Consider the following 14,348-nt stretch of genomic DNA (forward strand, 5'->3'; position numbering starts at 1 on the left):
CTCGATCTTATCAATGGACTAAGCTTGATGGTCTAGAAGTACTACTAGAATTGTGACGCGCTAGAAATACCAAAATCAACTTGCACAAAAATTTCCTGTTCATTTTTTACTACGACTCGTTTTTCACCACCGCACGGTTTTGCCGCGCCCTCGCCCAAGACATTTTTTATGTAAAAAAATAGCTATTAGAAATTGATTAATATGTTACAATTTGAAAGGTTTTGATCACCAGCTGAAGCCCTTGAGTTATTAGAAATCCTTTGTATTGAGAGCTACACTAAAACGACAGGTGATTTTATTTTTGTCTGCGGTAACGGGCTCCCTGTGCTGTTACTCGACGCTTGTTTTCAGGGCTTCTCACAACCAAACATGGCGGGTCCATCAAGACTTTCACTAAACAAGGCCTCTGAGAGGATGATATGACATATGTCTGACGACAAAAGTAACCTATTGCCCAAAGGTAAGTATAGTTTGCAATAGTGCCAACAGTAAACAAGGGAACATGAAAATATTGGCCTTTAATGTCAAGCAAAATCCAGTTCGAATTTTGACGGCTTTTGAGATAAGCTTTTTTTTTTTGGGGGGGGGGGGGGGTGGGGGGGGGGGGAGAGGGGGATTGGGTAAAGGAGCATCCTATTTTGGGACGTTTGGTCATGCTTTATTACATTATTATTACAATTGTTATCATCGTTATTGTTTTTATAATACCCCACGGTAAGCATCATTGTTACAACACTTGTCATGGCTTTTTAGTATCATTTGATATTATAGGTAGTCAATCAAACCAAATTACAATACAATACAATATCCTTTATTTTACGAGGGTGACATTTTAACAATGCATATAAATAAAGAAATATATATGTATTTATATATCTGTTTTCTAACAAATGATTGAGTGATTTTGAGGAATCTGTGAATTCGCGCTAATGAATTCGAAGCATGAAATATATTACTTTATGGCCAGCATAGCTGTCAACTCTCCTGCATTAGGCGGGAGTCTCAAGATTTTGAACCTTTTCTCAAGCCTAACTTTCTTGAAAATATCCATACATTTACTGTATTCTCCCACATTAGCTATCTTCTGATACATTTACTGCATTTTCTTAATATTTTTCCTAAAGTGAGTCTGACAGCTATGGGTCAGGGCCATGGCACATCCCCTCCCCCAAATATTTAAATTATAAGGAAATGACCAATAGGGGCATTGTTGCGCCCTCAAATATTTTCTTAAATTTTCTCTATCATGCCCTCTTATACTCCGAGACCGGTTACAGCTCCACCAGTCTAAGGCCTTGAAGTGTTTTCATTGAACTAAACTTAGAATTGCCAATATGTCATCTGACAGAAATGCACTGAACAAGCAGAGGAAAAAAAGGTAAAATCGAAAACTTGGTCTGAAGTTTTAAATAGTTTATAAATTTTGGATTTTTTTTAAAATTCTTATAGTAATACTCAAAATAACTTCATAATTTCACATTATCTCCAAATAAGAAATGAATTTGAAATTAGACAGGTAATAAAAAAATACATCTGTAAACATATTTTTCAAGGAATTTTGATTACAAAAATGCACAGTTCCATGCAGATGTAAGCAGTTCTTTATTCTTCTCAAGTTTACATTCACATTAAGAAGGGTGCTGACTACATCACACTAACCCATTGATCCCTCAATCTGCCTATACTGGTGGTAAGAAGTACCCACAAGCCAAAAGAAAAAAAAAAGAAAAAAGAAAAAATAAACACAACAAGATTAAAATATCCAGGCATTAGTCTAAGAGATGAATGGTCTTGAAAGTATGCATCAGACAAGAGATCAATGGGTTAAAAATCAAGGTTCAATTGATATAAGTGCCATACTATGCACCTATTATTTATACTTAATAATATTCTATCTATATCTTCATATTATCTCAGTTTTCATAATTGTATCTTCAAAACAAATACAGGGCAGATCCAAGCATTGAGCAAACAAGGACAATGTTACCTGTATAACACAAAAATATAAGCAATACAATAATATAAATTAGATATCTTGACATTGAACAGTGTTTGGGTAAGAGATCCTCAACGACAACCCTATATACTAAAAAAATCCCTTTTCCCTCTTCCTCCAGAGCTTAGCCCCAGCCAAAGATCCATGTTATCCCCTTTCCACTGTCCTTTTTCTTCGTTTAGTAAAACAGCAGTGCTTCTGAGGGATAAGAGGGGGGAGATCTTCATGGACTAAAACTTTAGAAGGTCTATCATTGGGAGCTAAAATCCCTATATTTGATGTGTGCTTGAATTGAAGTAATGGTTTTGGGGTATAGAATTCAAGCTCAGGTATTTACTTGGTGTTTTGGGATACCAGGATGCCATACAGAAAGTAAATCAAACACACCCCCCCCCCCCCCCCCCTCCATTGTAAGGATCTGCCCTTGAAAAAAGCATAGGTGTCAACTCTCCCACATTAGGTGGGAGTCTCAAGGTTTTGGACCCCTTCTCCCTTTCTCCCACGTTGAGCAACAAATCTCCCGCTTTTTTGCGTTTTTTATTGCTTCCGAAAAATTATTCTATAGAAAATCATTATTTTTCCTATTTTCTATTAAAATATTTAAAACAATAATTCCCTTGCACAGCGCAATTTAACTAACCCCCTCGTGAGATCTATGAGTGTATTTGTTTGCAAAAGCTTTCTTTACGGCATTGCCTGCGAGGTTATACCCACCCCTCCCCCCAAAAAATGAATATACCTTATCCCCCCCCAAAAAAAAAATTCTCAAGCATTGAGATTTTCGGAGGTTGACACGTATGAAAAAGAGAAATTTAGGGATGCGACCCTGTAACACTTACCTATAGAGACATGACCAGTGCTGCTAGTATACTTTACTAGCTCGATATCCACTGTGTACAAGCTTTGACTATCTGTAATATTCACTGGATGTGCAGTATCTGTGTGATAGTCACCACTACGAATCCAATTATCCTTTACATTGGACGCCCAGCCCATGTTCAATACAGCCGATACTTGATAATCTGAATGCTCTTTGTCGGGTCTCTTGCTAACCACACTGTAATGGAAAGATGCACCTTTCTTGTAAACGCTTACATCGACTTGAGTTACCACTAAGATTTCGTGTCCGCCATCTTGTTTGCTCGAATCGGCGAAGGTGACTTTCAGATGCGAGTTCGCTGGGATAGACTCCGGTTCGGAGCCACTTTTGAAGTTTATTTTTCCCATAACTGTAATATTTCCCGTCACTCCCGCGATATTTCGCCGATATCTTTGTGATCTTGTTAAATTGGCGTCCGAGATCGAATCTCCGTGGCTTAACAAACAAAAAGTGCAAAAAATCATCACTAGAAAAGCAAATATTGGTGTAATAACTTTAAACGGCTTCCCTTGAGCAGATTTGCTTCCATTTCGAGGATGGCTTTTGCTTAATACGACGGATTCACCCATGTTTTACAATGATCGAGAGCTCGCCACCCTTCCTCATTTACCCTCACAGTTGTGTCAAATGCCTAGCAACGCTCTCTGAAATAAGATACACTCTTTTTTTTATAAGAACGTCAAGCCTTAGATTTCACCAAATTTTAAGAACATGCTAGAACATGCCGAGGCTCAGATAGCAAAAAAAAATTGTTTTTGCTAGTCCTGATGCGTTCTTGTGCTCATAGTAACAACCTTATTGTTGCTATTGATCATTAGTGTAATTCTCTTCCTAATAATATTGGGTATTTTATTCTTATATACACTAACATTTAAGAACATCGTTAAGAACATATTCAGCCTTAAATTGTCCCAAAAATAAGAACGGCCCTGCCTCAACTGAAAATTAGACGTTCTTTTATAAAAGAGTGTATTCGCAAAGCAGGACATATAAAAAGCACACCAAGCAAATGTATCATGCCAACAATGGTTTAACTAGGCAAGGCAAATGATCATCAAAAGAATATTTATTTATTTATTTATTTATTTATTTATTCATTATTTATTTATTTATTTATTTATTATTCATTATTGTTATTTATTTATTTATTTTTTTTATTTCTTATATTTTATTTCCTATTTATACCTACGATTTGTTTATTGTTTATTTGCTAGAATATACGAGTCGTTGATCATCTGACATGAAGGATCAACTGCTTAAAACCCCATAAGTTCGAGCTTTCTAGGTTCCTCTACACAACTAGACACACCAAGGAACAATATTAAAAATAAATAACAAGGAGTTCATAAAAGACGGAAAGACAATCACTTGCAAAGCTTCTATAAGTAAAAACCATAAGCGTCTAAAGTAAGCTGGGCGTTTTAGATTGGGGAAAATAACTGAAAATTAATAATTTCTTTCTTTGGCAACGTACATACCAATGGCTCCTACTGCAAATTCTCTGTATCTGCCATGCCGTCCACTCTAAGTGTCAGAATGAAGCAAGTTTGGAATATATATTCAGTTGTATTTATCAGCTCACACCGCGACTAACTAATGTTTTGCATTCTGTACATGACTTGCAAGAACCCCATGGAGAAACGATTAATTTCTCTTTTTTTTTTACACGACCTTTGGTCTGTATTGGAATAAAAATAACTACAACTACTCTACCTCCCCCTTCTACCCCTACAAAATATTATAAAAAGCAGTGGCGGATCTTGAGGATGGGGGGGGGGGGGGGGGGGGGGTTATACTGAGTATAGGAGTGCCGCCAAAGATCTGTAACCCTTGCCCTGTTTGGGATAAAATGTCGAAAAAACATTTATTGCTTATAAATGTGGACTTTAACAGCACACTACCAAACACACGTTGGCACCAGTCGGGCCAAGACGAGACGCTAGCACAGTCTATTACCGGTGCAGTTCGGCAACCATGGACAGCTGTTTCGTTCTTATTAGGACTCGTCAGCATGGCATAGCCGGTTTGCCTCAGTTAAACTTCATCGTCAATAAACTGCAGGGCGACTTCGACTCGAACGAAGTGCTTTAAACCACAGCTTAGATCCATGTGGGATCTAGAGCTGCGACCGGGCTAGTGTGCTAGTCCACATTTATTGTTTGTACTTGGTGATTAAAGTGTAAGTGAAATTTAATTCCAAAAATTAGATACAAATATCATAAAAATTCTATTGTATGAAAAAGCATTTAAGAAAATCATATAGTCTAGAATCTCCTCTATGAAATTGAAAATGAATGAATGCAAGGAGAACATAAGAAAAGATACACTCCTTTTTACTGTTAAAAAAGTAATGTGATCGTATTTTATGAAACAGTTGCATTTTCATTAAGGCCAAGTAAAAAAAAGACATGTTTATCGTCCCCGCCTGCATCCTTTTTCGGGGCCGCATCAATATTTAAAATAAAAAAAAAATATGTATTTCTGCTGCTTTTTTGATTGTTTGTTCCTCACAACCTTTGCGGTGCCTGGGCACTGAAATAAAGGCAGATGTTCCCGTTTCAAGGCTTTTCTTACGAATTTTTTCACCCGTTCGAAACATCGCGGAAATTTCCTTTGTGAACCGTAAGAATCTTTGATAAACCAAGAGAAAAAAATTAATTAAAAATATTAATTAAAAAGGGCCGCATGCTCCCTATTTTGATCTTATCAGGACAATAAACATGTATTCATTATTACTTGGCCTAAGCATTAAGCAGCATTTTCATTTTGGCTAATTTTTATCTCCTAATCCTGTATTATTCTAAAACCAATAATACTAATAAGGTAAAACTTTAATTAAAAAGAACTTCAGAGACTGAAAGCAATCAAGTGTCGCTCAATTTCAATGTATTTTATCAATATATAAAAAAAAACTTTCTACTTATAAAATAGCCATCGACCAAACAACTCGAAGCCACAACTAGACAATCTTTAAGGGAATGCTCTAACGTCACGATGGTGAACAGTACAAAAGAAGTTCCTGCACCTTTCGAGCATGTTCATTTAGTAGAGGCCATTGTGATTGTTATCGTAAATTTACTGGCGCTTGTAGTTTTTCTGAGAAGAAAATTTCGCAAGTCATATTACCTGCTCATCAATTGACTGTCGCTGATTTTATTGTTGGGTTGACGCTGGGGGGTAGATCAATCCACGAGCTAACAAAATTGATCAACTTGAATGACCAGCACATATATATTGGAGAATTTATAAACTACACTTTTCTCATAGGATCTGTGCTCTCTCTCATGGTTATAGCAAAGGAAAGGGCGTACGCCGCTCTGGTGCCTTTTATACACCGTCTTCTTAAAAATAAGACTTACTTTATTGGAATTGCTCTAAAATGGATTTTTGCATCCCTAACTAGTATTGACAAAATATTAGCTATAGCAAAAGTACTCACAACAGTGCATTACAACATTTAGGTAATAGCACGAGTTGGCCTTTGTGCAATCTCTCTTGTGGTTGTGTTCTCGTGTTATCTGGCCATCTGGATCAAGTTGAAGTTCGACAAACCTCTCCCAAACCAAAGACCAGCTAACAACAACAAAAACAACAAACTAACGATGACGCTATTTATCGTCACACTTATTTCAATTATTTGCTTCTTACCTGCTGCTGTAACTCTTCTAAGGAAAGTCTTATTTCATGACCAGAGCAGCTTAATGTATCATATTGCAAGAGCGATAGTCTACGCAAATTCATTCGCAAACTTTGCCGTCTACACAGTTCGGATGCCAGAGTTTAGAAAAGAGCTATGCACAATCTTTAAAAGGCGTCACAGAACTAAACCATCAGTTAACAACAGAATACCTCCAAAAGCCTCTGAGACCAAGGTCTCTCCTCTGTAATTGTTAGAACATACAAGCTCAAAACGCAGAAGACTGGATAAAAAAAACTTGTAGGTTCTGATTAATCACAACAGTTCCACATCCCCATCAACCCAACTCCCATCTAACCAACTCCCATCAACCCAAGCTCCCATCAACCAAACTCCCATCAACCCCAACTCCCATCAACCCAACTCCCATCTACCCAACTCCCATCAACCAAACTCTCATCAACCCAACTCCCATCAACCCAACTCCCATCAACCCAACTACCATCAACCCAACTTTCATCAACCCCAGCCCCCATCAACTCCAGCTACCATCAACTCCACTCCCATCAACCCATCTCCCATTAACCCAACTCCCATCAACCCCATCTCCCATTAACCCAAATCCCATCAACCCAACTCCCAACAACCCAACTCCCATAAACTCCAGCTCCCATCAACCCAACTCCCATCAACCCCACCTCCAATCAACCGAGCTCCTATGAACCCAACTCCTATCAACCCAACTCCCATCAACCCCAGCTCCCATCAACCCAGCTCCCATCAACTCCAGCTCTTATCAACCCAACTCCCATCAACCCAACACCCATCAACCCAACTCCCATCAACTTCAACTCCCATCAACTCCAGCTCCTATCAACCCAACTCCCATCAACCCAACTCCCATCAACCCAATTCCCATCAACCCCAGCTCCCATCAACCCAACTCCTATCAACCCAACTCCCATCAACTGCAGCTCCTATCAACCCAACTCCCTTCAACCCAACTCCCATCAACCACAGCTCCTATCAACCCAAATCCCATCAACTCCAGCTCCTATTAACCCAACTCCCATAAACCCAACTCCCATCAACCCCAGGTCCCATCAACCCAGCTCCTATCAACCCAACTCCCATCAACACAACTCCCATCAACTCCAGCTCCCATCAACCCAACTCCCATCAACCCAACTCCCATCAACTCTAACTCCCATCAACTCCAGCTTCTATCAACCCTACTCCCATCAACCACAGCTCCCATCAACCCAGCTGCTATCAACCCAACTCCCATCAACCCCAGCTCCTATCAACCCAACTCCCATCAACCCTAGCTCCAATCAACCCAGCTCCTATCAACCCAACTCCCATCAACCCCAGCTCCTATCAACCCTACTCCCATCAACCCCAGCTCCTATCAACCCAACTCCCATCAACCCCAGCTCCCATCAACCCAGCTCCCATCAACTCCAGCTCTTATCAACCCAACTCCCATCAACCCAACACCCATCAACCCAACTCCCATCAACTTCAACTCCCATCAACTCCAGCTCCTATCAACCCAACTCCCATCAACCCAACTCCCATCAACCCAATTCCCATCAACCCCAGCTCCCATCAACCCAACTCCTATCAACCCAACTCCCATCAACTGCAGCTCCTATCAACCCAACTCCCTTCAACCCAACTCCCATCAACCACAGCTCCTATCAACCCAAATCCCATCAACTCCAGCTCCTATTAACCCAACTCCCATCAACCCAACTCCCATCAACCCAAATCCCATCAACCCCAGCTCCCTTCAACCCAGCTCTTATCAACCCAACTCCCATCAACTCCAGCTCCCATCAACCCAGCTCCTATCAACCCAACTCCAGCTCCTATCAACCCAACTCCAACAACACCGCTTTCAACAACCCAACTCCAACAACACGGCTCTCAATAACCACACCCTCAACAGCCATATTCCAAAACCAGCCTATCAGCAAGTACCACAAGATTAGAACAAGAAGAAAAAAACTTTAGGCCCTTCTCCAAAGGACGGTTGTTCTCTGTTACTGTTTATTGATAACAAGGGGCAAACGGCATTGTTATTGTAATAAAAACTGCAAAACTTATGAAATTGATTTAACACAGGTTAAAAGGAAGCCGCACCATCATTATTGTTTTCAATCAATATGAAGACAAATTTTAGAGCAATTTGAAGATAACTACTAAAAAGTCTTAGTATCTATTTACCAAATTCAAACAAAAACAGCTTGCTAAAATCAGACGATTGTAACGGATGCTTTATCACATTCTTTGGTGAGATGCCAAAATGACGGCTGACAGCGCTCAGTAACATTTGTTCACCAACTGTCAATCATCAATGTTAGAATTCCAAATTATTGCAACTCTGGTCCACAATTTCATGTGCTTATGATAAGTACAAGGCCGTTGGTGTAAAATCGTTTCTGCTTTCTGTTTAAACAAATATTACTTAGAATTCTCTTTAATATTAATACAATTCAATATGATTATAATTTTTTTAATAAAGTCATAAATCAATTTCTTTGACAGAGATATGCTTTTGAAAAGAAGAAGCACAGGTGATAAACAAGTAATAAACTTTTAGAGGCAGACGCAATTGGCTATTTCTAGTTGAAACAAAGAAAGAATGATTACCTGATATGAAAGATATCATCAAATTTGTTTTAACGCAAATCCATAATGTTGCTTTTGGGCCTCACTTAGGTAACGTAACTACACGCTAAACATTTTCAAATGCAAATGGCAAACAACACGGACTACAAAACTGACTCCATTATTACACTTGCTTTTCTAACAGAGGCATGTATAATTGTGGTTGTTAATTCAGTGGCGCTCGCTGTGTTCCTGAGCGAGAAATTTCTCGTCAAGAAGTCGACTTATCTTCTTGTCAACCTGACCGTTGCTGATCTAATGGTTGGATTGACCCTCGGGTTTCAATCAGTTTGTGAGCTTGCGGATTTTCATTATGATCTACTTAAAACAATATTTAATTTTGTCAACTACACTTCATTATACGGATCTGCCTTTTCATTCATGGGGATAGCTATGGAGAGAGCGTATGCAATCCTGGTACCACTCAAACATCTTCTTCTTGGAAACAAAGTTTACTTTATTGTTATTTCATTCACATGGATTGGTGCAGTCGTAACAAATGTTGACAAAATATTTGAGGCTGTAAACGCGCGTACACAAATACACAGACAAATTCAGGTAACAACAAGAGTGATCCTTGGTGGTGTTTCTCTTTTGGTCATGTTCTTGTGTTATCTTGCCATCTGGATCAAGGTGAAATTTACAAAGCCTCTTCCCAACCAAGGGCAAGTTACCAACAACAACACCATCAAACTCACCATAACACTTTTTTGTGTAACAATTATCTCCATTGTGTGTTTTGTACCATCTCAGATTGTACTTGTCAGCATGCAATATTTTGATGTTAATCGAGCCAGGATTGTGTATCAAATAGCATTGATTATGGTTTACGCCAACTCTTTTGCCAATTTCGTTATTTACACAGTTCGAATGCCGGAGTTCAGAAAAGGGCTGTGCAAAGTCATCAAAATGTGTCAGCCTACTTGTAGACTATCAGCTGCTCAAGAAAACTATGCCACTACTTCAGAGAGTATAGGCCAGCCTACATTGATTATGATGAATAATGTATCATTAGCTGAAGGGGAAATTCCAAGTTACTTACAGCACGCAGAGAACAAAGGTAAACCTCGCTGTACAATAAGCTCAAGAGGAAATACCAAGTAACTTACGCCCTCAGAGAGCAGAGGTAAACCTCGCTGTACAATAAGCTCAAGAGGAAATACCAAGCAACTTACGCCCTCAGAGAACAAAGGTAAACCTCGCTGTACAATAAGCTCAAGAGGAAATACCAGGTAACTTACGCCCTCAGAGAACAAAGGTAAACCTCGCTGTACAATAAGCTCAAGAGGAAATACCAGGTAACTTACGCCCTCAGAGAACAAAGGTAAACCTCGCTGTACAATAAGCTCAAGAGGAAATACCAGGTAACTTACGCCCTCAGAGAACAAAGGTAAACCTCGCTGTACAATAAGCTCAAGAGGAAATACCAGGTAACTTACGCCCTCAGAGAACAAAGGTAAACCTCGCTGTACAATAAGCTCAAGAGGAAATACCAGGTAACTTACGCCCTCAGAGAGCAGAGGTCATCGCTTGCTTGATATGATGATTAATGTATCAACAGCCCAATTAATTACAGCATTCGAAGAACCAAGGTAAACACTCTCTGATTATGAATGCGTTATCACCTCAAGGGGAAATCCCCAGCTACTTACAGCGCTAAGAGACCAGAGGACAAACCTCCCAGATTATTATTACTTCAGAATTTAATGTAAATTACGAATATAAATTCAAAAGAAAATGCTTGTGATTTTATGTAAATATGAAATTCTGGAACTTAAGTATCTGTAGCATAATCAAGTCAACAATATCATATTTTTCTTTAAATTTTCGAAGGGAGTGGGGGTGGTCCAAAATGTGACAAATGTGTGCGCTTGTGAAGATGCCCACGCCCTAATCGTAAGGATGTATGCTTTTAAAGCATCGGTTGCTTTTAAAGAGCAGGTATTTCGTGAGGATGCAACATCTGCAGAAGGATTTTGGCAATACAGGTTTCCATATGGGAATATTTGGCATTGGTCTTATATATAACAGACTTACTCTAATAATATTGTAAATATTTTATGGGATAAATTTACAGAAAAACATCTGCAAATAGGTGATGCGCTTTCGCGTAATAGATAAAATATGAGCGGCTAATCTGTATATGGGAAATTACAATAGCGAGCCGCAGGCAAGAATACAATAAATTGTATGCTTCCAAGAGAGCATGAGATATCCTAGCTCTTTTGAGGCTTGTGCAATCGGTAATTGGGCCGCATTCCGAAATGCGTTCCCTAGAAAAAAGAAAGTGCATGAACGGAAAACCACAAATCGAATGTAAATTATTATTTAGCGACTGGAGGCCAAAATGCAAATTATTTTTATTTATTGCCAAACCGTCGAGATGGCGACAGCTCGTTTCCCTGTGCCAAAAACTCAAGAAGAGGGTTCTTTCCTTGCGCAAGTCTGGTTCTTGTGAAGCCAAGTGCAAAGAGTCAGAAACTGAAACTCAGGACTATAATTTTCATTTGTCTGGTGATATTTTGGCCTCTATTCCTATGTACATGTGGAACTCTTTTTGTATAAATTCTGTGCTTAACAACTGTATAGTTAATTTCATAATTAAGGCTAAGTTCAAACGTTGTATTATCCATGAGCCGTATTCAATGCAAATATGATCAATAATTCGATTGTTTTATTTTCATTTGCGTGCATTTGCATTAAATACGGCTCATGGGTAATGCGACGTTTGAATTTAGCCTAAGAAGTTAGCTAGTTTACTTATAGAGCGTTAAAATTAACGCAAGTATATCGCTTCAAAATTTGTGCTAGTTTTTAAATTAAGGTAAAAGAATTAACAAAAATATGTCGTTGTGTTTTCTATGCTAATCAGTAGATAACTGTATCGAAAGTTAATGCTGAGCAGGGATCTGTATTAAAAGTCAATGCTACTGTTTAATAATTCACCAACCCCAGCCTTTCCCTGCTATCTATTCAAACCCTCCCCGTGTTTGAGCACAGTAGAAATGTATTGGGGTTTACAGCTGTGTACATTTGACTTTGGTTTGCACCTTTATGAATAAATGATGAATTTAGCAATTATTTTTATTACAACCCAAAAGCATTTCTTACTTGATTGATATGAGGTAATAAACGGATATAATTCCAAAAGCTAAACTGCTTAGAAAGTATTTTTCATTAATGTTAAATAAGTGACAACTGGTCAAACTTATGGATTAATTATCTTTAAACTCTGTTAACTTCAAGCAAGCACAGTTCTTAATGAAGTAAAAAGTAAATACAAATACTACTACTATTATTATTAAAACGGAAAAAGCCAGAGGGTATCTTGAAATCTTGCATATTCAGCATTACTCGGATTTCAGAAGAACACACAAAGCGACGACGGCAATCGTGTTAGGATTTTACCCAACCAGGCCCGTAGCCAGGATTTTGAGCAGGGTGGTTCGTTTTTGCATTTTAGCGGACCAATATTCCGGTATACCCCTCTCCTCACCTTATTACATTCGCCCCAACCCCCCCCCCCCCCCCCCCCCCCCCGGCTACGGGCCTGCTAAATGTGTGATAGTGAACTGGCTGGCACTCGCTGTGTTCCTGAGCAAGAAATTTCGTGTCAAGAAGTCGAGTTATCTTCTCGTCAACCTGACTGGTACTGATCCAATGGTTGGGTTGACGCTGTTTGTTAAAATAGCTTACCTTTTTTTAATTCCGAAGAGACTGCTCTTGTCATCACTTTTACCCTGATCGACTATATCTCAGTAGCCTGTTCTTTCAGTTGTGTTACGGCCATCGCTTTGGAAAGAGCCTATGAGATCCTTGTGCCATTCAAGCATCGTCTCCTTGGCAACAAGACTACGTCATAGGTATCGTTACTATGGGTTTCTACAGTCTTCATTGACATAGCAAATGTACTAGAGCTAGCAAAAGTAATAGAAGAGTTTCATAGTGTCTCGACGGTCCTAGCCATCATAAAGATGTCCTTTGTTAAATTTTCTCTTGCAGTTGTGTTCACGTGTTATTTGTCCATCGGGATGAAGGTTAATTGCAAGAAACCGCTCACCAACCAAAGACCAGCTAAAGTCCCAGCTTACAACAACAAACTAACTCTAACACTATTCATGGTGATACTAATTTCTTTAATTTGTTTTTTAGCAACTGCTTTATTTCTTCTATAATACTTTACAATGATTGTGCCAATGTCATCTACCAATTCACCTAATAACGGTTTATGCCACACTCATTCTCCAACTTTGTTGTTTACTCTGTTTCTGTTTCTCCATAGGAAGTGTCATCCTAAATGTCAAGCAACAGCTAGAAACAATTGTTACTACCTTAAAAATGCGAAATTTCTATCTCAAGAAGAAATCCCCAGCTATTCAAAGAACTCAGAGAGGGCGAGAGGTCAAACCTTACTTTGCAACAAAGGGGGGGTTTGGCTTAGGGACAAAGGGGGAGGGGATTTTTTTTGTTACATAAGGCTTTCTGGCAGCCCAAAGGGGGGTTTAAACCCCCTTAACCCTCCCCCTTGATCCGCTACTGAAGATTATGATGAATGCCGTACTATCATCTCAAGATGAAATCAACTGCAGAACGAGTAGATATGAGCACTTTAATGAAGATGAATGCTATGCCATCAGAAAAAACGCACAACAGAGAGATCAAAATAAATAGTTATGGAGAAAGTCTTTAGCTTTGCTGGTCTGCCATTATTGCTTGTCTGTTTTGACTAGAAATGACACTTGCGAATACAACATTGCCAAGACGCAAAATAATCCAGTTAGGATCATAACTAAAATTGGATGCATTTTGTAAATAAAAAAAATATCCAATCACAGCAGAGTACCCACCCCCTCCCCCTTGGTATTTGTAGGCCAAGCTACTTGAAACAAAATGGCGGCGCGAAGGGGAGTACGAATATACAGCCTAACCGTTTATTTGAAGCTGTTTGACACCCCGAAAATAATATGCCACATTCAATATCGAAAAACACGCACTTATAGTTCACTAAACGCTGAACACAGACCCGGGAAGCACCGTCGACTCGATGCTAATGCGTTGTAATAAGCTAAGTACAGCAACTAAAACACTGTGTAAAAGTTTTACTTGATACAAAATTAAATAGAGAACTTCTAACTTTGCCCCTCTGTTCTTCTATCAAA

The 14,348-nt window shown here is 39.0% G+C and overlaps 2 protein-coding genes and 1 long non-coding RNA gene across 3 annotated transcripts in view; 1 reads left to right on the forward strand and 2 right to left on the reverse strand.

Moving 5' to 3' along the window:
- Positions 1-14,348, reverse strand: part of LOC5516651 (protein phosphatase 1 regulatory subunit 12A) — a 50,550-nt gene that overhangs the window by 12,528 nt on the left and 23,674 nt on the right. The gene's annotated exons all lie outside the window — the stretch shown is intronic.
- Positions 5-13,872, forward strand: LOC116620770. The gene is made up of 3 exons (XR_007306474.1): positions 5-460; positions 12,965-13,052; positions 13,472-13,872. It is a non-coding gene; the product is annotated as an uncharacterized LOC116620770 (long non-coding RNA).
- Positions 637-3,519, reverse strand: LOC116620768. The gene is made up of 2 exons (XM_032386548.2): positions 2,836-3,519; positions 637-1,987 (listed from the first exon to the last, which is right to left on the reverse strand). Exons 1-2 carry the CDS (start codon positions 3,443-3,445, stop codon positions 1,935-1,937), a joined length of 663 nt encoding a protein of 220 aa, XP_032242439.2. The 5' UTR covers positions 3,446-3,519; the 3' UTR covers positions 637-1,934.

This window comes from Nematostella vectensis, chromosome 14 (genome assembly GCF_932526225.1).
Source record: "Nematostella vectensis chromosome 14, jaNemVect1.1, whole genome shotgun sequence".
Lineage (NCBI taxonomy): Eukaryota > Metazoa > Cnidaria > Anthozoa > Actiniaria > Edwardsiidae > Nematostella > Nematostella vectensis.

Excerpts from the sequence above, each read along its gene's own strand:
- LOC116620768 (XM_032386548.2), bottom strand. The coding sequence starts at position 3,445 with ATGGGTGAATCCGTCGTATTAAGCAAAAGCCATCCTCGAAATGGAAGC. Across the intron at positions 1,988-2,835 it reads CACTGGTCATGTCTCTATAG|GTAACATTGTCCTTGTTTGC; the intron begins GTAAGTGTTACA and ends TGTGTTATACAG.